The sequence below is a fragment of the Saimiri boliviensis genome, chromosome 6, assembly GCF_048565385.1.
Source record: "Saimiri boliviensis isolate mSaiBol1 chromosome 6, mSaiBol1.pri, whole genome shotgun sequence".
In the NCBI taxonomy this organism is placed as follows: domain Eukaryota; kingdom Metazoa; phylum Chordata; class Mammalia; order Primates; family Cebidae; genus Saimiri; species Saimiri boliviensis.
In genome coordinates, this window is record NC_133454.1 from 23,717,571 (window position 1) to 23,741,193 (window position 23,623).

The 23,623-nt window shown below is 42.8% G+C and overlaps 1 protein-coding gene across 5 annotated transcripts in view; it reads left to right on the forward strand.

The window, feature by feature from the left end:
• Positions 1–544: 544 nt before the first annotated feature.
• The window catches only part of CLNS1A (chloride nucleotide-sensitive channel 1A), a 155,599-nt gene continuing 132,520 nt past the window's right edge, over positions 545–23,623 (forward strand). For 2 of the 5 annotated variants that reach the window (XR_012517986.1, XM_074400410.1), the window contains exons 1-5: positions 545–754; positions 9,720–9,856; positions 14,650–14,751; positions 15,750–15,857; positions 17,878–18,075. Coding sequence is in view for 4 of the 5 variants with exons in the window: in XM_074400410.1 (XP_074256511.1) it covers positions 630–754; positions 9,720–9,856; positions 14,650–14,751; positions 15,750–15,857; positions 17,878–18,075 (670 nt within the window). In the remaining variant the exon portion in view is untranslated. The remainder of the gene's footprint in view (positions 755–9,719; positions 9,857–14,649; positions 14,752–15,749; positions 15,858–17,877; positions 18,076–23,623) is intronic. The other 3 variants (XM_039462281.2, XM_074400411.1, XM_074400412.1) reach the window with 3 other exon arrangements.

Genomic DNA, 23,623 nt, shown 5'->3' on the forward strand with positions numbered 1-23,623 from the left:
CAGCCTCCTGAGTAGCTGGGATTACAGGCACCCGCCACCATGCCCAACTAATTTTTGTATTTTTAGTAGAGACGGGGTTTCACCATGTTGACCAGGATGGTGTCGATCTCTCGACCTTGTGATCCACCCGCCTCGGCCTCCCAAAGTGCTGGGATTACAGACGTGAGCCACCGCCTAACTTTAACGTGAGCCCGGCCTAAACTTTAAACTATAAACGAAGTTCCTCTCAAAGTATGCCCAGGAATGCACAAGGACAGCTTGGAGGTTAGAAACGACCTGGATTTGGATAGGTCGCGTTCAGTGTCTCAATTATAATTTTGCAATGGCGATTTCACTGCGACAACCTTGAGGTAGAAAGTCCCACAAAACTCTCGGCCATTTGAAGCCCAGAACCTCAGACATGGCGAGGAAGAGTGGGAGGGGCGTCCCGCGGTCAAACTCCACTCAGTCTTAGCCGACCTCCGACGCTTTTCCTAGAATGTCTCCTCTCTATGGTCGATGGCGCTCAGGTTCCGGGGCAACTAAGTTGTTCTTCCGGGGTAACTTCCTTTTCCGGGGCGGGCGGTGCTGTGCGAGCATTGCTGTGCCCCAACTCCCTCAGGACCTGTGTTGCTGCATTCCCTGCTGCCATGAGCTTTCTTAAAAGTTTCCCGCCGCCTGGGCCGGCGGAGGGGCTCCTGCGGCAGCAGCCGGACACCGAGGCTGTGCTGAACGGGAAGGGCCTTGGCACCGGTACCCTTTACATCGCTGAGAGGTAGGGTTCCTGGTCCCCAGCGCCGGCCTTCTCCTCGCTGGCGCAGGCGGTGCGAAGGGGCCAGGCGAGGGGCGGCCTAGTGGGCTGCTGGGAGCGGGGGTGCGTGCCCGGGACGCCTCAGGGATACCTGTACCGGTGGAAGACTCGGTGTTTCTAGCGCTCCTCCGGAGTCTTCCATTGTCTATTTTCTCCGGCCGTAATTTCCCCTCACGGATTGGGCTGCTTTTCCTTTTGCTTTTAACTCGCCTGTTTACGGGAGGTCTGGCGCGTGCGTTGCCCTGCACACACGGTCTCGTTTTTAGGGTCTGAAGTGTGCCTGTCTTTCGGATGAACAGATGCAGGAAGTGGTCCCCTCTGCGGGATACGTAGTTTCAGAGCAGATTGTGGAGGACTTTGAAAGTTTGGATGCTACACAATGTAGATTTTCTTCTGTAGGTATACTAAGGGGGAACACCTCTTCACCCGACACAGACAGGGGTCATATGCAGAGGGACCAGTCTCCCGTTTGGGGGTCCTGGAAGGAATTGCCCTTTTATTTGGCCACCTGGAGCACTTTTGTATTTTCACAGCCAGGTAGATCCTCCTTAAATATTGTGGTTGTAGAACTGAGGTCTCTGTTTCCTTGACTTGTAGACCTCTTAATTTTGAAGTCTGTAATGACACATTGAATCCTTCCTGTCCTTAAGATATCTGTTGCTTCCCCTTTTGCTCCATCACTTCTCTACAGCCAGAGAAAATTCTCTACTTTTAAGTGCTCATGTAATTACTTTGGGACCGCCTATAAAATCCAGGATAAAATCTACCAATGCTACTGTCAACTGATAACCTTAATTAGGTTTGCGAAGTCCCTTTTGCTATGTAATATAACATATTCACAGGCGTGACACCAGAAAGTGAAGGTCGTGGGGCCAAAATTCTGCCTCCCAGAGAATCCGGACTACAAAAACTGTAAAGAACCGCTGCTTTAAAGGGAAATGTAGGCATTGAGCAAGGCCAGTCATTGAGATAAGACATAAGGATGGGAGGAAAAGCAAGATTGATGTGAGAGGCAGATAATGAGTTTGGTCGGGACCTGTGTGGAGTAGTTAGTTATACACATGAGTGTGTTTTGCGTTTTGGGCCGGGTGTGGTGGGTCACACCGGTAATCCCACCATTTTGGGAAGCTGAGGCGAGTGGTTCGCTTTAGCCCAGCAGTTTGAGATCAGCCTGGGCAACATGGTGAAACTCAGTCTCTACAAAAATTAGCCAGGCGTGGTGGTGGCCTGTAGTTCTAGCTACTCAGGAAACTGAGGTGGGAGGATCACCTGAGCCCAGGAGGTCGAGGCTGCCGTGAGCGTTATTGTGCCCCTGCAGTCCAGCCTGCATAACAGAGTGAGACCCTGTCTCAAAAAACAAACAAAAAAACCTGTGTCTTGGGAAAGTGGTATTAAAGAGAGATGTTTGGAAGTTGTTAGAGAAAGTATTAGCGCATAGTTAGGAAATGGATTGGGTATCTCAGAAGAGAAGAGGACCAAGTGTAGAATCCTAGGGATATACCTGTATTAAGAGGTGGGTCACAGAAGAAGAGACTTGAGAAAGTATGAAGGAGCAGTCAGAAACAAAATCTGAAGAGCCTATATTGAGTATTGACAAGGAAATCTTTGATAATTGAGGAAAACAGTTTCTTATAAGTGGTGGAAGGTGGAGCACAAATACATTCCTAGTTCCAGGCATTTCTTTTTTATTTATGACATTTAAATATATTGACACTTCTTTCAGTGTTATAACTCCTTTTCAGGGACAGTCCTGTATTTGTTTTTGCATTCTGAAAAATTTCAAACCTAGCTGGGCGCAGTGGTTCATGCCTGTAATCCCAGCACTTTGGGAGGCTGAGGCGGGCAGATCACCATATCAGGAGATGGAAATCATCCTGGCTAACACGGTGAGACCCCGTCTCTTAAAAAAAAAAAAAAAAAAAAACCCACAAAAATTTCAAACCTAAGTCCAGGTGCAGTGGCTCATGTTTGTAATCCCAGCACTTTGGGAGGCTGACTGGTGGGGTGGATCACCTGAGGACAGGAGCTCAAGAGCAGCCTGGGCAACATGGTGAAACCCCATCTCTACTAAAAATACAAAAATTAGCAGAGTGTGGTGGCTTGTGCCTGTAATGCCAGCTACTTGGGAGGCTGAGGCAGAAGAATTGCTTGAACCCGGGAGGCAGAGGTTGCAGTGAACTGAGATTGTGCCATTGCACTTCTGCCTGGCTGACAGCGAGACTCTCTCAAAAAAAAAATTCAAACCTAAAGAAAAGTTTCAAGTATTATTACTGCCCATACACCCTTCACAAAGATTTATTTATTAACATTTTGCCACATTTATGTCTCTTTTTTTTCTGAGCCATTTGAGAATTGCAGACCTGTTTTCCATTTCCTGTATCTCAGAAGAAAAGGGACATTCTCTTGTGTAACCACAACACAGTTCTCACATTAAGGAAGTATAACTCATTTCAAGTTTTTATCTGTTTTTTAAAACATTCTTAGGCTGGGCAAGGTGACTCATGCCTGTAATCCCAGCACTTTGAGAGGCCAAGGTGAGCAGATAGCTTGAGCCCAGGAGTTCTTGACCAGCCTGGGCAACATGGCAAAACCCCATCTCTACAAAGAATACAAAAAAATGCAGAAATTAGCCAGTCATGGTGGTGCGTGCCTGTAGTCCCAGCTACTCTGGGGGTGGTGAGGTGGGAGGATTACTTGAGCCTGGGAAGGTGAGGCTTCCGTGAGCTGTGATCACACCACTGCACTCCAGCCTGGGTGACAGTGAGACCTTATCTCTTAAAAAATAAAAAAATTCTTTCTTTTAGCTTTTCACAAACAAATCTCTTATGTTTCTTCTTTAAGAGTTTTTTTGTGTGAAACATAAATACAAAAAAAAGAGTGTAAATACATACACATACTATATACATATGATACACATACACGCACACAGTCCAGCAGTTCTTCATCTGAGGGAATGAGGCAGAATGTCCAGAGATAACAAAGCTGGAGAAGGAGAGAGCCATGTTTATGAGTTTGGCTTATAGCCTTTAGGCTTTGGTGAAACTATTTTAGTTTGAGGTAGAGAGGGACAGAACAGATTAGATTTTGAGTGGACTTGGTTTTAGTCCCTCAGATTTGTGTTGAAAGATTTAGAATCTCCAGCTTATTTCAGAGCTTAGTTTTTATAGGAAGTTGAATTTTTATCCAAATAAGGAAGAACAGAGGCATAAATAATATAAAATATACAGTTAAAAACAGGTAAAATAAAATAGGTAATCAAATTAAAATTTGGTAATTTAAACTTAGAAATAATGTGTGTTTTTTTGTATCTCATTCCAAAATTAATTTTAAACCAAATAATTAAGTTAACCCAAATTTAAGACCTCTCTTTACTTCCTGTCCTGTTTTTCATCCCATGCTGGGTGTAAAGGACACTGACCATACTTGAACAAAAGCATTTGAATTTAGCAAAACATTTTTTCTACATGTTTACTTGCTTTCTAATTTTTCTTGTCCTTCCCTTTAAAAATATATACCCAGTTCCGAAGAAACTCATGGTTTCTTTGGCTCACTGCAACCTCTGCCTCCCAGGTTCAAGTGATTCTCCTGCCTTAGCCTCTGGAGTAGCTGGGATTACAGATTACAAAGAAACTCATGATTTCTTTGGCTTACATGGTTAATTAGATATTTTTAAAGAAGGATTTATCCTAGAATATATATAAAGAGTAAATGAATATCAGAATTTGATGATCAGACAAAACAGTTTCATTTTTAGATGGTACAGTGAAATCTTTATGTTTCTCTACAGCACCTTAAAAGTTAGAACTTGAATACTTTGAGTAGATTTTTATCAATCTCATCCCAGCAAACTTTAATGGCCGCATGTCTGGCCTATTTCATTGTGGCCTCTGCTAGAAAACCTGGTGGTACAACAAAGAATTGACGTGCAGTAGGATTTAATTTGTTGTTAATAGGTTTTCGTTTAAATTAAAATTGCTAGATTAAATAAATGTACTGTCAAATCTCCTTTTTCTTTAGTTTTTTTGAGATGGAGTCTTGCTCTGTTGTCCAAGGCTGGAGTGCAGTGGTGTGATCTCAGTTCACTGCAACGTCCACCTCCTGACTTTAAGTGATTCTCTCCTGCCTCAGCCTCCCGAGTAGCTGGGATTACAGATGCCTGCCACCATGCCCAGCTAATTTTTGTATTTTTAGTAGAGACAGGTTTCGCCATGTTGGCAGGCTGGTCTTGAATTCTGGACCTCAGGTGATTGATCCACCCACCTTGGCTTCCCAAAGTGTCCACGCCTGGCCTATACTGCCAAATCTTTTTAACATAGTAACATGCTGTTGGAAAAAATAAGTTGTTTTCCCATTTGAAAATATCTGTGAATATTAATACATGATTTGCATGTGTAAATTTGAAAAAGTAACATACAGAAACCTAGGGATTTCTTTTCTTTTTTTTTTTTTTTTTTTTTTTTTGAGACGGAGTTTCACTCTTGTTACTCAGGCTGGAGTGCAATGGCGCGATCTCGGCTCACCGCAACCTCCGCCTCCTGGGTTCAGGCAATTCTCCTGCCTCAGCCTCCTGAGTAGCTGGGATTACAGGCACGTGCCACCATGCCCAGTTAATTTTTTGTATTTTTAGTAGAGACGGGGTTTCACCATGTTGACCAGGATGGTCTCGATCTCTTGACCTCATGATCCACCCGCCTCGGCCTCCCAAAGTGCTGGGATTACAGGCTTGAGCCACTGCGCCCGGCCTTTTCTTTTTTTATTTAAAAAAAATTTAATGATTAGAGTAAGTGTTTTTAAGTGTGGAACTTGGCTTCTGTCCTGTAGAATGCATAATCCCGGTTCATGTAAAAGATTACAAGAGCACCATAGCAAATGCTGTGCAGAGGAGCATTTGTATTCTGTCTGCGCTAGTAAGAAACTACAGAGTTATTATCACGGCTTTTTTTTTTTTTTTTTTTTTGATTGGAATTTCTCTCTTTTTGCCCAGGCTGGTGTGCAATGACTAGATCTTGGCTCACTGCAACCTCTGCCTCCCAGATTCCAGTGATTATCCTGCCTCAGCCTCTGGAATAGCTGGGATTACAGGCGTAAGCCATCACACCCAGCTCATTTTGTATTTTTAGTAGAGACAGGGTTTCACCATGTGGAACTCCTGACCTCAGGTGATCCGCCTGCCTCAGCCTCCCAAAGTGCTGGTATTACAGGCATGAGCCACCGCGTCCAGCCTTGTTGAAAAGTAAAGGCCATGATTTGATAGGCACTGATTCTATGTTTAGGTTTCAGTTTTTCCATGTCCTCATTGAGTCATTTAAGTTTTATGGCTCTGTTTATTTGAAATTAAATATTTTAGACACCCAAATTTGGAATGTTCCTTCTGAATTGAGATATTGGCAGAAAAGTTTTGAGGTCACAAAAGAGCAGTTTATTTGCTTTAAAATAATACAGCTTTTGTAGGGGACTCATGATACTTGAACACTATTTCATCTCCACATTAAAAGGAAAGCAGTGGACAGGAAAGATGTATACAATAATACATAACCTCATTACATAATACAGTGTTTCTTTGGAAGCAGTAGGAATGAGTTGTTATGGAAAATAATTTCTAGAGCTTTTGTCACTTTTAGCGTTTTAAGATTTATCACTTTTAGTCCAGGTGCGGTGGCTAACGCCTGTAATCCCAGCACTTTGGAAGGCTGAGGCGGTGGATCACCTGAGGTTAGGAGTTTGAGACCATCCTGCCCATCATGGTGAAACCTCGTCTCTACTTAAAATACAAAAATTAGCCAGGTATGGTGTCATGTACCTGTAATCCCAGCTACTTGGGAGGCTGAAGCAGGAGAATTGCTTGAACCCTGGAGGTGGAAGTTGGAGTGAGCCAAGATCATGCCACCACACTCTAGCCTGGGTGACAGAATGAGACTTCATCTCAAAAAGGCGAATAACAAAGATTTATCACTTTTAAGCTTCCTAGATTTTTTTTTCTTTTTTCTTTTTTTGAGACGGAGTTTCGCTCTTGTTACCCAGGCTGGAGTGCATTGGCGCGATCTCGGCTCACCGCAACCTCCGCCTCCTGGGTTCAGGCAATTCTCCTGCCTCAGCCTCCTGAGTAGCTGGAATTACAGGCACGTGCCACCATGCCCAGTTAATTTTTTGTATTTTTAGTAGAGACGGGGTTTCACCATGTTGACCAGGATGGTCTCAATCTCTTGACCTTGTGATCCACCCGCCTCGGCCTCCCAAAGTGCTGGGATTACAGGCTTGAGCCACTGCACCCGGCGATTTTTTTTTCTTAATAAGCATGTTGGATGGAAATCTTTCCATGTGACAGTGCATATATTCCTGCTTGTGCTTTATTTTTCTTTTTTTGGAGATGGAGTTTCGCTCTTGTTGCCCAGGCTGGAGTGCAATGGCACTATCTCAGCTCACCGCAACCTCTGCCTCCTGGATTCAAGCAGTTTTCCTAATTCAGCCTCCCGAGTAGTTGGGATTACAGGCATGCACTACCACACCTGGCTATTTTTTGCTTTAAAGACTTTTTTTTTTTAATTTTTAGTTTTTCTCTTACCCTATGCTACAAAATCTTTTGGTTTTTTTAAAGTATACAATTAAGTAAATTTTAGTATATTTACAGAGTTATACAGTTATCACCATAATTTAATAATCTGCCTTTGCTTTTTTGGTAATGCTCTTAGTAACTGAGGGTCATGTGTTTAATACTCATAGTGTGTGGTTAGACATTGATTTCCTTTAGGGAAACTGAGGTGTAAAGTTCATCCCCCCTTCCACTGAACGTGAGTGATTCAGACTGTCACACTCTCATTGTTCCTGCCCAAGGCAGTCCTACTGAGGTTCTCCTGTTGTACTTTTGTGTTTGCTTGTTTGGAAATTAGACAGCCAGGTTTGTTAAAATTGTATAGAATATAGAATGATACATGGATCTTATCTCATTCACTTTTTTTTTTTTTTTTTTTTTGAGGTGGATCTCTGTAGCCCAGGCTGGAGTGATTTTGGCTCACTGCAACCTCTGCCTCCTGGGTCCCAGTTCAAGCTGTTCTCTTGCCTTAGCCTTCCAAGTAGCTGGAATTACAGGAACGTGCCACCATACCCAGCTAGTTTTTATATTTTTAGTGGAGATGGGGTTTCGACATGTTGGCCAAGCTGGTCTTGAAATCCTGACCTCATAATCTACCTGCCTCGGCCTCCCAAAATGTGGGTATTACAGGCGTGAGCCACCGCGCCTGGCCACTTCATTAACTTTTTAAAATAATTCATATAGCATGCAGTTTAACCATTTAAACATACAATTCAGTAGTTTTTAGTCTTACAGAGTTGTACAATTAACACCATTTTAGAATATTTTCTTTATCTAAAAACGAAACTGGTATCCACTGCAGACATTCCCTATTTCCTTCTATCCCTAAGCAACCACTATATTGCATTCACTATTTTTTTTTTTTGTGGCTTCTTCAGGATTTTTTTTTTTCCTGCTAAATGGTACAGCTCCAGATGGATGAAGTATTATCAGAAAGCTAGCTAGCCTCTACTGAAAGCTCAACATACTGATTTTGGTGATACGTTTTCTTTGTTACACCAGTAAAATATTTGCATTTGACTGCACTTGAGGGAAAACAAGACCTAGCATTTCTGTGGCTTTCTCTTAAAGTTGTTGCATAAATGAAAGGCTTTAGGGAGACTGTCTCTCAAGTTAATAATTATTTCCTGACTTGTGGTGAGTGTGATTACAGCCATTTCATATGTATGTCATTTAATATAGGATTCATGGAGAAATGAATGATTACCAAGGATTTATTGCATATTTACCTGCTGAGCTCTTTGCTAATGGTTTTTTTTTTTTTTTTTTTTTTGAGACAGAGTTTCGCTCTTGTTACCCAGGCTGGAGTGCAATGGCGCGATCTCGGCTCACCACAACCTCCGCCTCCTGGGTTCAGGCAATTCTCCTGCCTCAGCCTCCTGAGTATCTGGGATTACAGGCACGTGCCACCATGCCCAGCTAATTTTTTGTATTTTTAGTAGAGACGGGGTTTCACTATGTTGACCGGGATGGTCTCGATCTCTCGACCTCGTGATCCACCCGCCTCGGCCTCCCAAAGTGCTGGGATTACAGGCTTGAGCCACCGCGCCCGGCCGCTAATGGTTTTGAAGAATGTTAAGTAACAGAATGTGATCAGTTCTGTCAAGTCGCTCACATTCCGAAAGGCACATATAATACTCATTACCACAGAGTTAAGTGCTATAATTTGAAATTCAGAAAAAATAAGCGATTATTATGGACTGGAGTAGTTGAAGGGGAGGCCTCATGGAATAGGGAAGGATTTGCAAAAGCAAAGAGGGTGCTTGAAGACACACCAAAAAAGAGTAAGCACGAAAGTTATAGAAACATACATGTGACTGAGGAAAATGGAATTTAGAGATCATAACAGAATTGATCTTTTTTTTTTTTTTTTTTTTGAGACGGAATTTCGCTCTTGTTACCCAGGCTGGAGTGCAATGGCGCAGTCTCAGCTCACTGCAACCTCCGCCTCCTGGGTTCAGGCAATTCTCCTGCCTCAGCCTCCTGAGTAGCTGGGATTACAGGCACGCGCCACCATGCCCAGCTAACTTTTTGTATTTTTAGTAGAGACGGGGTTTCACTGTGTTGACCAGGATGTTCTCGATCTCTTCACCTCATGATCCACCCGCCTCGGCCTCCCAAAGTGGTGGATTACAGGCGTGAGCCACAGCGCCCGGCAACAGAATTGATCTTAAAGAAAATTAAATTCCCACTACTGAATTTTCTTATTTTATGAACATTTCTAAAAAAGTAAGCTTGAATTTATTTATGTGCATAAAGGTGTCCAAACTTTTATATACTTTGTGGTATTACTTTAGGATTTAATTTATAAAAATAATCTACTTAAAACATGTTTTTCAGCCGCCTGTCTTGGTTAGATGGCTCCGGATTAGGATTCTCACTGGAATACCCCACGATTAGCTTACATGCATTGTCCAGGGACAGAAGTGACTGTCTAGGAGAGCACTTGTATGTTATGGTGAATGCCAAATTTGAAGGTATGTATGGTGTAATTTAATCTAATGCTTCCTTTGATAGCAAATTATATTTTAAAATTAAAACAGTCTTTGGGGCCGACGCAGTGGCTCATGCCTGTAATCCCAGAATTTTGGGAGGCCGAGGCAGGTGGATCACGAGGTTGAAAGGTCCATCCTGGCTAACACAGTGAAACCCTGTCTCTACTAAAAATGCAAAAAATTAGTCAGGCGTGGTGGCACGCACCTGTAGTCCTAGTTACTCGGGAGGCTGAGGCAGGAGAATCAATTGAACCTGGGAGGCGGAGGTTGCACTAAGCCAAGATCAAGCCACTGACCCCAGCCTGGGCGGCCCAGCAAGACCCCATCTCAAAAAAAAAAAAAAAAAAAAAAAAAAATGCAGAAGTCTTCAGTAATAATCAGTGATTTAGCACTGAAGTCATTGATTCATTTTGGATAATAGTTTATGAAGCAAAATTTCAGCACAGCAGCTTGGACACTTGAAGTTTTCATAATGGACATTCTTGTATATCTGTATATATTTTCTTTTTTTTTTTTTGAGACGGAGTTTCGCTCTTGTTACCCGGGCTGGAGTGCAATGGTGCGATCTCGGCTCACTGCAACCTCCACCTCCTGGGTTCAGGCGATTCTCCTGCCGCAGTCTCCTTAGTAGATGGGATTACAGGTACGCACCACCATGCCCAGCTGATTTTTTTGTATTTTTAGTAGAGACGGAGTTTCACCATGTTGACCAGGATGTTCTCGATCTCTTGACCTCGTGATCCACCTGCCTTGGCCTCCCAAAGTGCTGGGATTACAGGCGTGAGCCACTGCACCCGGCCCTATGTATATTTTCTATATATTTACACTTAGAATTCTTCATTTATTATGGATATTTATTTTTAACTTTTCCTTTGAAGTTTAACTGTCTATTCTTTCTCTTTTTTTTTCGAGTCAGAATCTCACCGCGTTGCCCAGGCTGGAGTGCAGTGATGTGATCTTGGCTCACTGCATCTTCCGCCTCCTGGTTTCAAGTGATTCTCCTGCCTTAGCCGCCTTTTTTTTTTTTTTTTTTTTTTTTGAGACGGAGTTTCACTCTTGTTACCCAGGCTGGAGTGCAATGGCGCGATCTCGGCTCACCGCAACCTCCGCCTCCTGGGTTCAGGCAATTCTCCTGCCTCAGCCTCCTGAGTAGCTGGGATTACAGGCACGCGCCACCATGCCCAGCTAATTTTTTGTATTTTTAGTAGAGACGGGGTTTCACCATGTTGACCAGACTGGTCTCGATCTCTCGACCTCGTGATCCACCCGCCTCGGCCTCCCAAAGTGCTGGGATTACAGGCTTGAGCCACCGCGCCTGACCCGCCTTAGCCTCCTAAGCAGCTGGAACTACAGGTGCATGCCACCACACCCGTCTAATTTCTGTATTTTTTAGTAGAGATCGGGGTTTCAATATATTGGTCAGACTAGTCTCGAACTCCTGACCTCAGGTGATGCGCCCGCCTCTGCCTTCCAAAGTGCTGGGATTACAGGTGTGAGCCACTGTGCCTGGCTGTCTTTCTCTCTTTTTTTTTTTTTTTTTTGAGACGGAGTTTCACTCTTGTTACCCAGGCTGGAGTGCAATGGCACGATCTCGGCTCACCGCAACCTCCGCCTCCTGGGCTCAGGCAATTCTCCTGCCTCAGCCTCCTGAGTAGCTGGGACTACAGGCACACACCACCATGCCCAGTTAATTTTTTGTATTTTTAGTAGAGACGGGGTTTCACCATGTTGACCAGGATGGTCTCGATCTCTTGACCTCGTGATCCATCCGCCTCAGCCTCCCAAAGTGCTGGGATTACAGGCTTGAGCCACTGCGCCCGGCTGTCTTTCTCTTTTTAAAGACACCCTTAGAGGCTTGTTTCAGTAGACTCTGTGCTTCTGAGAATTTAAGATAGAACTGTTTTGTTTTGTTAGAATAGTAGTTCTCAGTGGATGTAGGAGGGATATATTTTCCATGGGTCTCCACTGACCTCACCATTCCCCCACATTTGGCAGTGACATTTGGTTGAAAGAGGAAGGGTATTATTGGCATCTAGTAGTAGTTAGATGCCAAGGATGTATTTATTATACTAAACATTCTACCATGTGCAGGATGGTCCCCTACAACAAAGATTTATCTATCCAAATGTCAGTAGTGCCAAGGTTGAGAAACTTATAGGATATAAAAATTCCCAAGTTTTGCTTTGGGGTAACTGCAAAGACTCATAAAAATCTAGTGGAGATGTTAGCGTTTAAAATAATGGGTTGCTTTTCTTTGAAGTAGTGTATAAGAGACAATCCCATCAGTTTGCCTGTAAGGCTATTGCTCTTTCAAATTGGGATTTTAAAGTGGTTTCAGATATAATATGATCATTTATGTTCAGTTGTGACATAATTTAGTAATTTTCAGGACTTTTGGCAAGCCCTGCCTCATTAAGTGGTAACAACTGATTCAGCTATCTGAAAATATTTTTGTTTTAAGATTTCAAATTCTTGCCATTGGAAAAGGTTCAAAGACATACAGATTTAGTGAAGTTGGAAGAAGAGGTTGAGGAAAAGTAAAAGGCTGTTAACCTTGGGGTGTAGTAAGACTTCCTAGTAAGGCATTAGGCACAAAATTTACTCTCCATCTAAGTAAATGCAACTATGATTTTATAACTAAGAATATTATGTGTCATGTTTAGTTTAAAGCATTCATTCATTTGTGGAAATGCAACACCTTAGAGATACTCTTGTCAGTCAGCTCCAAATGCTGGTGTGAAATGCCCCTAAATAGTGTTGGGCATTGGAGCTGGGAAAGGTACATGTGAAGAGAAAGGCTAGGAAATAGGGTTTAAAAAATACTAGCTGAAGGGCAAAAGCACATTGAATAAGAAAACTGTCATTAGGCCAGGTGCAGTGGCTCACGCCTGTAATCCTACCACTTTGGAAGGCCGAGGCAGGTGGATCACCTGAGGTCAGGAGTTTGAGACCAGCCTGGCCAACATGGAGAGACCCCGTCTCTACTAAAAACACAAAAATTAGCTGGGTGTGGTGGCAGGCGCCTATAATCCCAGCTATTTGGGAGGCTGAGACATGAGAATTGCTTGAACCCAGGAGGTAGAAGTTGCAGTAAGCTGAGATCGTGCCACTGCACTCCAGCCTTGGTGACAGAGCAAGATTCTGTCAGTTAAAAAAAAAAAAAAAAAAGGAAAGAAAACTCTGTAATTTACTTGCTAGGCAAATCATTTGCATCTCTCTGAGCCTGAATTTTATCCAGAAAGTTGAGGGAGTATATTAGTCTCTGGTTCCCAAACTCAAGACTAATGTTTACACATTTGAAATATGTGGGAAGCTTGTTTAAATGCAAATGCTGTAAGTCCTAAACTAGGAAAAAGCAGTTCAGTAGGTTTTAAGGTGTGTGTTTTAAATATGTGCTTTATACTCATACAGAGTCAGTATGATTATTTGCTTGTAATTGATGTGATTATGATTAATTTCTTAGTAAGATATGCAGGATTTCCTATTAATTTTTAGTGTCTTCCTGGGTCACATTGATTTCACTAATTCTCCAGTTCTTTTTATCTTGAACTCCTCTCATAATTACTGTACGTATGCTTAAATCATATTTTCCTAGCCTTGTTCTTTGCATTCTGATCTCCAAGCTCCAAGATTTTTTTTTTTTCTCTTTGGCATACCTCCATAAGTCTCTTTAAAAGTGACCATCAGGGCCAGGCACAGTGGCTCACATCGGTAATTCTAGCATTTTTTTTTTTTTTTGAGACAGAGTCTTGCCCTCTCACCCAGTGCAATGGTGCAGTCTCAGCTGCAACCTCCACCTCTTGGGTTCAAATGATTCTCCTGCCTCAGCCTTCTGAGCAGCTGGGATTCCAGGTGCCTGCCACCATGCCCAGCTACTTTTTGTATTTTTAGTAGAGATGGGGTTTCGCCATGTTGGCCGGGGTGGTCTCGAACTCGTGACCTTGTGATCCACCTGCTTCAGCCTCCCAAAATTGTGGGATTACAGGTGTGAGCCATCGCACCTGGCCATAATCCCAGCAGTTTGAAAGGCCAAGACAGGAGGATCACTTGAGCCCAAGAGTTTGAGACCAGCCTGGGCAACACAGTAAGACCCTGTCTCACACACACAAAAAAAATTAGCAGGGCGTTGTGGCAAGTGCCTGTAGTCCTAGCTGCTTAGTAGACTGAGGTGGGAGGATTGCTTGAGTCTGAAAGGGTGAAGTTGTCCATTCTGGGCAACAAAACAATTACCAGTCTCAGAAAAAGAAAAGATGACTGTCAGCTCATTGTTGATTAAATTAGATTACCTTAAAAATAACCTTAAAAATTCAATCGCAGCCAGGCGCAGTGGCTCACACCTGTAATCCCAGCACTTTGGGAGCCCGAGGCAGATGGATCACAAGGTCAAGGAGATTGAGGCAAGGCTTTTCTAGGAGGCCAGGGCGGGTGGATCATGAGGTCAGGAGATCGAGGCAAGGCTTTTCTAGGACGCTTACTGGATAAAACAGGATTCCCTCCCCTTAAACACACACACTTCCCTCCCCCTACACACACACACACACACACACACACACACACACTCTCTCTCTCTCTCTCTCTCTCTCTCTCTCTCTCTCTCTGACTCTCTCTCATTCTCTCTTTCTCTCTCTCTACCCAGTGTGTCACTAACCTAACCAGAGTGTGTGTGTCAACCATAATTAGAAATAAAAATTGAATTGCAATATTCAGATTTATCAATATGCTTCATTTTTTTTAAAGTCGAATAACGACATTAAAAAGGTATTTTTGTTTTCTAGAAGAATCAAAAGAATCTGTTGCTGATGAAGAAGAGGAAGACAGTGATGAAGATGTTGAACCTATTACTGAATTTAGATTTGTGCCTAGTGATAAATCAGCATGTGAGTGTTCTACGGGTATTGATTCTTCTGCTTTTATGTACCAAGTATTCCTGATTCATACACACACAAACACACACACACACAGACACCCCTTTCACACACACACCCTTTCTCACCTTTACCACCATTGCCTCTTTTCTGTTGCTTTTTCTTCGTTTTAGCATTGGTAATGTCATTGAGGACCAAATACCCATTAATATCAAAGGTTGTGAATGTAGTAAGAATATTGTAGACATTCTGTTATCTGGGTATATTTTGTGAATGGACTCTGGTTAGTTTTACTGATTGGTGCTGTTGACTGAATCTCACCTGCTGGAGACCCAGCAGTTTTAAAGTGGAAGATCTCAGGATGTCTGGAAAGAGCCTAGTCAGCTGAGAGGGGCTTCACCTTGATACCAGTATGACTGCAAGTCTGACCCTTTTTTCTTGGAAAATCCCATGAGCCATGAAGAAATTGCAATAATCTCTTGTAATGAACTCTTATTATTTTATGTCTTGTCCTTTGCTTCAGCTGCTTTAAAGATTGATCTTACAGCTGGGCACTGTGGCTCATATCTGTAATCCCAGCACTTCGGGAGGCTGAGGTGGCTGGATCATGAGGTCAAGAGATTGAGACCATCCTGGCCGACACGGTGAAACCTCGTCTCTACTAAAAATACAAAATTAGCTGGGCGTGGTGGCGTGCACCTGTAGTCCCAGCTACTCGGGAGGCTGAGGCAGGAGAATCTTGAGAATCTGGGAGGCAGAGGTTGCAGTAAGCTGAGATCACGCCACTGTACTCCATCCAGCCTGGTGACAGAGTGAGACTCTGTCTCAAAAAAAAAAAAAGAAAGAAAAAGGAAAAGAAAAGAATGATCTTACTTATAATTTGGCAGGTTTTGTAAATACTGTGGCCTCTTGTGTATCCATTAAATTTATTTGCACTAGTGGTTATTTTTATTATAAAATTGTATTCTGCATTGAAAAAAAGATGAGTTACAGTTTAATTTCCTGTTCAGTGGAGGCAATGTTCACTGCAATGTGCGAATGCCAGGCCTTGCATCCAGATCCTGAGGATGAGGATTCAGATGACTACGATGGAGAAGAATATGATGTGGAAGCACATGGTTAGTAAAATGGATTAAAAAATTTTTTTTGTTGTTGTTTAGTGTTTCATTTTAGGCATTTATTTGTATTAAGGGTAGAGGATTATAGTTTTTTATGTGTCTGTAAAGTACACGGTATGGTAAAATTATTATTAAAAGTGAATGACATGGTAGTACACTTTATGCCAAAGCCCTTTGCAACAGACAAATTTTTGAGGGTAAAAAGTAGAGATTGCTAGGGGGAAGAATGGATAAGTAGAGTATATGGAAGGAAAGAAAATGGTAGATAGGAAAGTGGGTAGTCAGGAAAGCCTTTTAAGCTGAAGCAGCTGCCCCCAGAGAACAAGCCTTCTCTCTCTACACCTTGAGAACCTGGAACATTTATTTTGTTTTATTATTATTATTTTGAGAAAGGGTCTCACTCTGATGTCTAGGCTGGTGTGCCATGGCGTGATTTCTGCTCACTGCACCTCTGCCTCCTGGGCTCAAGTGATTCTCTCAGCTCAGCCTCCTGAGTAGGTGGGACTACTGGCTTGCACCACCATGCCTGGCTAATTTTTGTGTATTTTTTGTAGAGACTGGGCTTTGCCATATTGCCCAAGCTGGTCTCCAACTCCTGGGCTCAAATAGTCCTCTGGTGTTGGCCTTTCTGAACGCTGGGATTACAGGCATGAGCCAACCTGGCCTGTATCTTTATATAATGTGTTTCTTCAAACAGCTCACTGCCAAAGTCATTTTCTTTTCTCAGAACCATACTTCATTTATCTAAGAACTCTTTCCCATTTCCTCCCCAGACCAGAATGCAGTCACTAGCCTGAAAAGAGTCTTTATAGCTTAAAGTGCCTGCTGTTCTCTTTTCTTTTCCCTGCTTATCTTATGCACACCAATCTGGGTATCCAAAGCCGTTTCCTTCATATGTACGCACTTCCTGGCCTGAGATAAACACATTTCTGGGATTCTCCATCACATACCTAAATATATTTTTATCTTTCTGAGATTTTTGAATGATTTAAAAATTTTTATCCTTTCCGTATTTTCCAGAATTTCTGATTTTTTTTAAAAGAGTCTAGCTCTGTTGCCCAGGCTGGAGTGCAGTGGCACTGTCACCACTCACTGCAGCCTCGAGCTACCAGGCTAAAGCTATCTCACCCCAGCCTCCTGATTAGCTGAGACTATAGGTGCATACCACTGCACCCGGCTAATTTAAAAAAAAAAAAAGTTTTTTTGGAGAGATGAGATCTCACTATATTGCCCAGGCTGATCTTGAACTCCTGGGCTCAAGCAATCCTCCCATCTTGGCCTCCCAAAGTGCTGGGATTATAGACATAAGCCACTGCAACTGGCCCTGATTTTTTTTTTTTTTTTTTTTTTTTAAAGAAAGGAGCATTTTTTTAAAAAAAGTCATTTATTCTGGAATAGTGAACTGTGTTTGTTTTATGGTGTCGCACCCATAAAGCAGAAATTTAGGATTATGTTTTTTAATTAGAAAACATCTTCGTTATATAAATTAAGTTGTGCTCACTTGTAAAATTCCCACCTCAGGATAATGTAGGACTCCCTGACCTTAGGAACATGCTTTTTCCTTCTAGTCCCTGGACATGGGATTCTTTGGGAATTGCTGTTTACTGGCTCGTTATTTCTTTTGATAATCTTAGAGGGTGGGGATATTTTCTTTGTATCTCTGTCTTCAGCAGTAGCCTGTATATGTGTTTAAATAAATGTTGAAAACTATCTTCCTGGAAGCCTATTTTCACTGTACATTATCTTCAGCTGATGCCTCCTCCCTACCCCACAGACAAGGTCTTGCTCTGTCGCCCAGGCTGGATTGCAATGGGGCAATCTCAGCTCACTACAACCTCCACCTACAGGGTACAAGCGATTCTCCCACCTCAGCCTCCTGAGTAGCTGGGACCATAGGCGTGCATCACCATGCCTGGCTAATTTTTGCAGTTTTTAGTAGAGACATGGTTGCAGCATGTTGGCCACCCTGGCAGCAGATGTATTATTATCCATTTTGTTTTTTCTAATTGTTGTATAATAGCTTTGAAATTTTCTATTTGTTCAGAACAAGGACAGGGGGACATCCCTACATTTTACACCTATGAAGAAGGATTATCCCATCTAACAGCAGAAGGCCAAGCCACATTGGAGAGATTAGAAGGAATGCTTTCTCAGTCTGTGAGCAGCCAGTATAATATGGCTGGGGTCAGGACAGAAGATTCAATAAGAGATTATGAAGGTGAGTGTGCTTTCTCAGTGTGAACAGTCAGATGGGCTCTCAGGTATTAAGTTATGGATAGTCATAGAAGTTCTTTTAATAACTCTAAGAGAAATATCAGAATTGACTCTGTACTATAGGAAGCAGATATAGAATTACATAGTACGGGAATCCTTATGTCATTTGTTTTTAGTGATTTTTTTTCTCATTAGAAAAATAGTCCTTGTTCATAAAAAAAAGTTTTTGGCTGGGCGCGGTGGCTCAAGCCTGTAATCCCAGCACTTTGGGAGGCCGAGGCGGGTGGATCACGAGGTTGAGAGATCGAGACCATCCTGGTCAACATGGCGAAACCCAGTCTCTACTAAAAATACAAAAAATTAGCTGGGCATGGTGGCTCGTGCCTGTAATCCCAGCTACTCAGGAGACTGAGGCAGGAGAATTGCCTGAACCCAGGAGGCGGAGGTTGCAGTGAGCCGAGATCGTGCCATTGCACTCCAGCCTGGGTAACGAGCAAAACTCCGTCTCAAAAAAAAAAAAAAAAAGTTTTTAACATGCACAGGCAAAGTAGAAGTGAAAAAAATAAGGCAAGTATAATTCTGAGAGATATCCACTATTACTTTTCTGTTGAATCTCTGTATTAGTTTGCTAGGGCTATTGTAACAAAGTATCATACAGGCTGTGTGGCTCAAACAGTAGAATTTTATTGTCTCATAGTTTGGAAGGCTAGAAGTTTGTGGTAGATTATTTCTGAGGGCTGTTGATTCAGGCATCTCTTCAGGTATACACACACCCACCAAAGCGGAGAGAGGGAGAGATTTTAAGAAATTGACCCATGTGACTGAAGGCTGGCAAGTCCAAAACCTGCAGGGTAGGCCTGCAGACTGGAGACCCAGGGAGGAGTTGATGCCGCATTCTGCTGCCACAGAAATTCTGCTGGCAGAATTTCTTCTTGCTTAGGGCAGGTGAATCTTTTTCCTTTTGAGGCCTCCAACCGATTAAATGAGACCTGCCAGACTATGAAGGACAATCTACTTCACCCAGAATCCACCAGTTTATAAGGCCAATCTCATCTAAAAAACAGCCTCCTCAGAAACATCTAGAATAATGTTTGACAAACTGGGTACCATTGCCTAGCCAAGTTGATGCATAAATTTAATTATCACACTTTTTTTTTTTTTTTTGAGGTGGAGTTTCCCTCTAGGCTAGAGTGCAGTGGCACGATACTGGCTCACTGCAACCTCTGCCTCCTGGGTTCAAGCAGTTCTCCTGCCTCAGGCTCCTGAGTAGCTAGATTACAAGCATCTGCCACCATGCCCAGCTAATTTTTATATTTTTAGTAGAGGGGTTTCACCATGTTGGCCAGGCTGGTCTTGAACTCCTGACTTCAGGTAATCCGCCTTCCTCAGCCTCCCAAAGTGCTGGGATTACAGGCGTGAGCCACCATGCCTGGCCCTATCACACCCTTCTTATAAGGACACCAGTCACGTTGTCCCACTCTAATGACCTCACATGAACTTGATTAACTCTGTAAAGCTCTCCAAATAAGATCATATCTGAGGTATTGGAAGTTAGGACTTGGGGAGACATAATCCAAAACACTAAGAGAAATCTTAGAGGCCAGGCGCGGTGGCTCAAGCCTGTAATCCCAGCACTTTGGGAGGCCGAGGCGGGTGGATCACGAGGTCAAGAGATCGAGACCATCCTGGTTAACATGGTGAAACCCCGTCTCTACTAAAAATACAAAAAATTACCTGGGCATGGTGGCACGTGCCTGTAATCCCAGCTACTCAGGAGGCTGAGGCAGGAGAATTGCCTGAACCCAGGAGGCGGAGATTGCGGTGAGCTGAGATCGCGCCATTGCACTCCAGCCGGGGTAACAAGATCGAAACTCTGTCTCAAAAAAAAAAAAAAAAAAAAAAAGAGAAATCTTAGAATAAATCTTTATAATAGAGGAGTAAATGTAGAATTACATAGAATAGACATTCTTATGTAATTTTTTGTTGTTTATTTGAGGTAGAGCCTTGCTTTGTTGCCCAGGCTGGAGTGCAGTGGCACGATCTCAGCTCAATCCAACCTCTGCCTACTGGGTTCAAGCATTCTCCTGCCTCAGTCTCCCAAGTAGCTAGGATTACAGGCATGTACCACCATGCATGGCCAATTTTTTGTATTTTTAGTAGAAACGGTGTTTCACCATGTTAGCCAGGCTGGTCTGAAACTCCTGACCTCAAGTGATCCACTCACCTTAGCCTCCCAAAATACTGGGATGACATGCATCAGCCACTGCACCTGGCCCTTATGTAATTTTTTAGTGTTTTTTTTTTCTATCTACAAAAGTATTTTCTATTCCTAGTCAAAAATTTTGAAAGTATGCTCGGGCAAAGAAGAGATAGAAAAAAAGTCAGAAATAATTCTGAGAGGGATTTACTATTAATTTTCTGTTGCATATTCTTTCAGTTTTATTTGTGTCCTTTGTGTGTGTATATACACTGATTATTATTTTTTTGAGACAAGAGTTTTGCTCTGTTATCCAGGCTGGAGTGCATTGATGGGATCTCGGCTCACTGCACCTCTGCCTCCCAGGTTCAGGTGATTCACCCACCTCAGCCTCCCAAGTAACTGGGATTAACAGACACCTGCCATCATGCCCAGCTAATTTGTTTATTTTTGTAGAGATGGGGTTTCACCACGTTGGCCAGGCTGGTTTCAAACTCCTGACCTCATGTGATCTGCCCTACTCTGCCTCCTAAAGTGCTGGGGATTACAGGCCTGGGGGCCACTGCGCCTGGCCATGATTCTGTCATTTTTATTTATTTATTTGAGTCTGAGTCTCAGTCTGTCTCCCAGGCTGGAGTGCAGGGGCATGATCTTGGCTTAATTCAATCTCTACCTCCTAGGTTCAAGAGATTCTTCTGCCTCAGCATCCTGAGTAACTGGCATTACAGGCATGCGCCACCATGCCTGGCTCATTTTTGTATTTTTAGTAGAGACGGTGTTTTACCATATTGGCCAGGCTGGTCTCGAACTTCTTACTCTGGTGATCCACCCACCTCTGCTTCTCAAAGTATTGGGGTTACAGGTGTGAGCCACCATGCCCAGCCAAGATGTTACCCTTTTTTTTGGAGACGGAGTCTCACTCTGTTGCTCAGGCTGGAGTGCAGCGATACAGTCTTGGCTCACTGCAACCTCTTTCCCCTGGGTTCAAGCAATTCTCCTGCCTTAGCCTCCCAAGTAGCTGGGATTACAGGCATCTGCTATTGTGCCCAGCTAATTTTTGTATTTTTTTTTTTTTACTCCAGTGCTGCCTACTTTTTGTATTTTTAGTAGAGGCAGGATTTCACCATTTTGGCCAGGCTGGTCTTAAATTCCTGACCTTGTGATCCACCCAGCTTGGCCTGCAAAGTGCTGGGATTACAGGTGTGAGCCACTGTGCCTGGCCTGTGTTACCTTTATTACAGTAATTGCCTAAGGAGTGCCATGTGGACACTTACAGCAAATGATTTTAAGGTTGTAAATACTTTTTGCTAAATTGAGATTTTTGGACTTTTATTCATAAGCTTCATTAACACATTGGAGTTGCCTATATATAAAAAATTCTTCAGCCTATGCCAGTCTCCATCTCTGAAGTCCTGAGTACCCATGTCATTGTTTTTGCCAGTGAAACACTGTTAGTATGGCATTTTAGTGCTTCATCTTCTCCTTTGTGTAAGAGGTATTTATTGAGCTACTTACCAAGGTACTGATAATTCTGTAGTACTCAAGAGATGAAGTGACTGACTTCATATCAGTGACATTCTAGTGGAAGAAAAGCTAACAGTACATTGGGATACAGCATTGAGATATAGGAGATGCTTGAGCAGCTGTGGAATCGTAAGGGCTGGGCCCTTTTTCCAGCCTGGAGAGTCAGGGGAAGTGTTAAGCTTATAGAATAAGTGACATTTAAGTCAAGATCTGAAAGATGTATAGAAATGACCCAGGTAAAGAGGCTGAGAGGGGAGAAGCAGGTAAAGGGATTAGTCATGTGCCAAGAAAGGTTCAAGAGACTTCAGATATGGGGAACTGAAAGTAGTTCAGTCTGAAAGGTAGTTATTATGGTAACAGATAAAGGTAGGATTGTGAACTGGGTGGCATTTTAGAGGAACTCTTAGGTCACTGGGAAGCCATTGAAGACTTTGATTAGTGTTTCAGAAGATGTCTGTGGTTGTAATTTGAAAAACTGGAGAAGAAAAATACTGAAGAGAAAAAGAGAAACCCTGTTGTGTGACTTGCATATTAAATTAGATAAGAGATGATGGCCTAAATTAGGGAGTGGCAGTGAATATCAAAAGACTTGAAAGATTTGAGAGATTGAGGAGATAGAAGCAACAGAAGTCAGGGGCTTGGTGTAAGGGTTTCTAGTTTAAACGGATGAGAGGCACCTTTTAGTAAGACTTTGGAAAAAATGGCATTTTTTATGTGGAAAGATGAACAGTTAATTTAAATATGTGTTATGTTTGTATCTGCAGGTGGTAGGATGCTCTGGGGCTGTGGGCAGAAGATATTTTGTGGTGGGCCAAAGAGTTGAAGGGTGAATGGGAGGTGGGGAAGTGGAGAAAACAACTCTACACACTTTTTTTTTTTTTGAGACGGAGTTTCACTCTTGTTGCTCATGCTGAAGTGGAGTGGTGCGATCTCAGATCACTGCAACGTCCGCCTTCCTGGTTCAAGCGATTCTCCTGCCTCAGCCTCCCGAGTAGTTGTGATTACAAGTGCCCACCACCACTCCCAGCTACTTTTTTTGTATTTTTAGCAGAGACAGGAGTTTCGCCATTTAGGTCAAGTGGGTCTCGAACTCCTGAAGTTGGGTGATCCACCCGCCTCAGCCTCCCAAAGTGCTGGGATTACAGGTGTGAGCCACTGCGCCTGGCCAAAACAACTTTTCATGGGGCTTGTATTAGTCTGTTTTCACCCTGCTGATAAAGATATACCCCAGACTGGGCAATTAACAAAAGAAAGAGGTTTCATTGGACTTAACAGTTCCAAGTGGCTGGGGAGACCTCACAATCATGGTGGAAGGCAAGGAGGAGCAAGTCACATCTTACATGCATGGCAACAAGCAAAAAGAGCTTTTGCAGGAAAACTCCCCCTTATAGTAATCATCCAATCTTGTGAAACTTACTCATTATCATAACAGCGTGGGAAAGACCTGCCCCCATAATTCAGTTTCTCCCACCAGTTCCCCGCCATAACATGTAAAAATTCAAAATGAGATTTGGGTAGGGGGGCAGCCATACCATATGAGGGCTTCTTTTTTTCTTGTTCCCTCCATACCTTTTATTTAATGAGATGACAAAAACAGGGAAATAAGCAAAAAGCTTGCTGTACTGATTTTTGTCTTTTCTCCTGAATTATGTTGTAAGCTTCGTGTGGATAGGGCTGTATACCTTAAAAGAAAAAAAATGCCTAACAGTCAAGAACAGGTCTGTAAAGAGTGAACAATTGATACTATATTTGAAAGTTCCTACATAGAGTTGTTTTAGTATTGAGGTTGAAAATTTACACAGTAAATGTTATAGACTGACTTTGATATGGC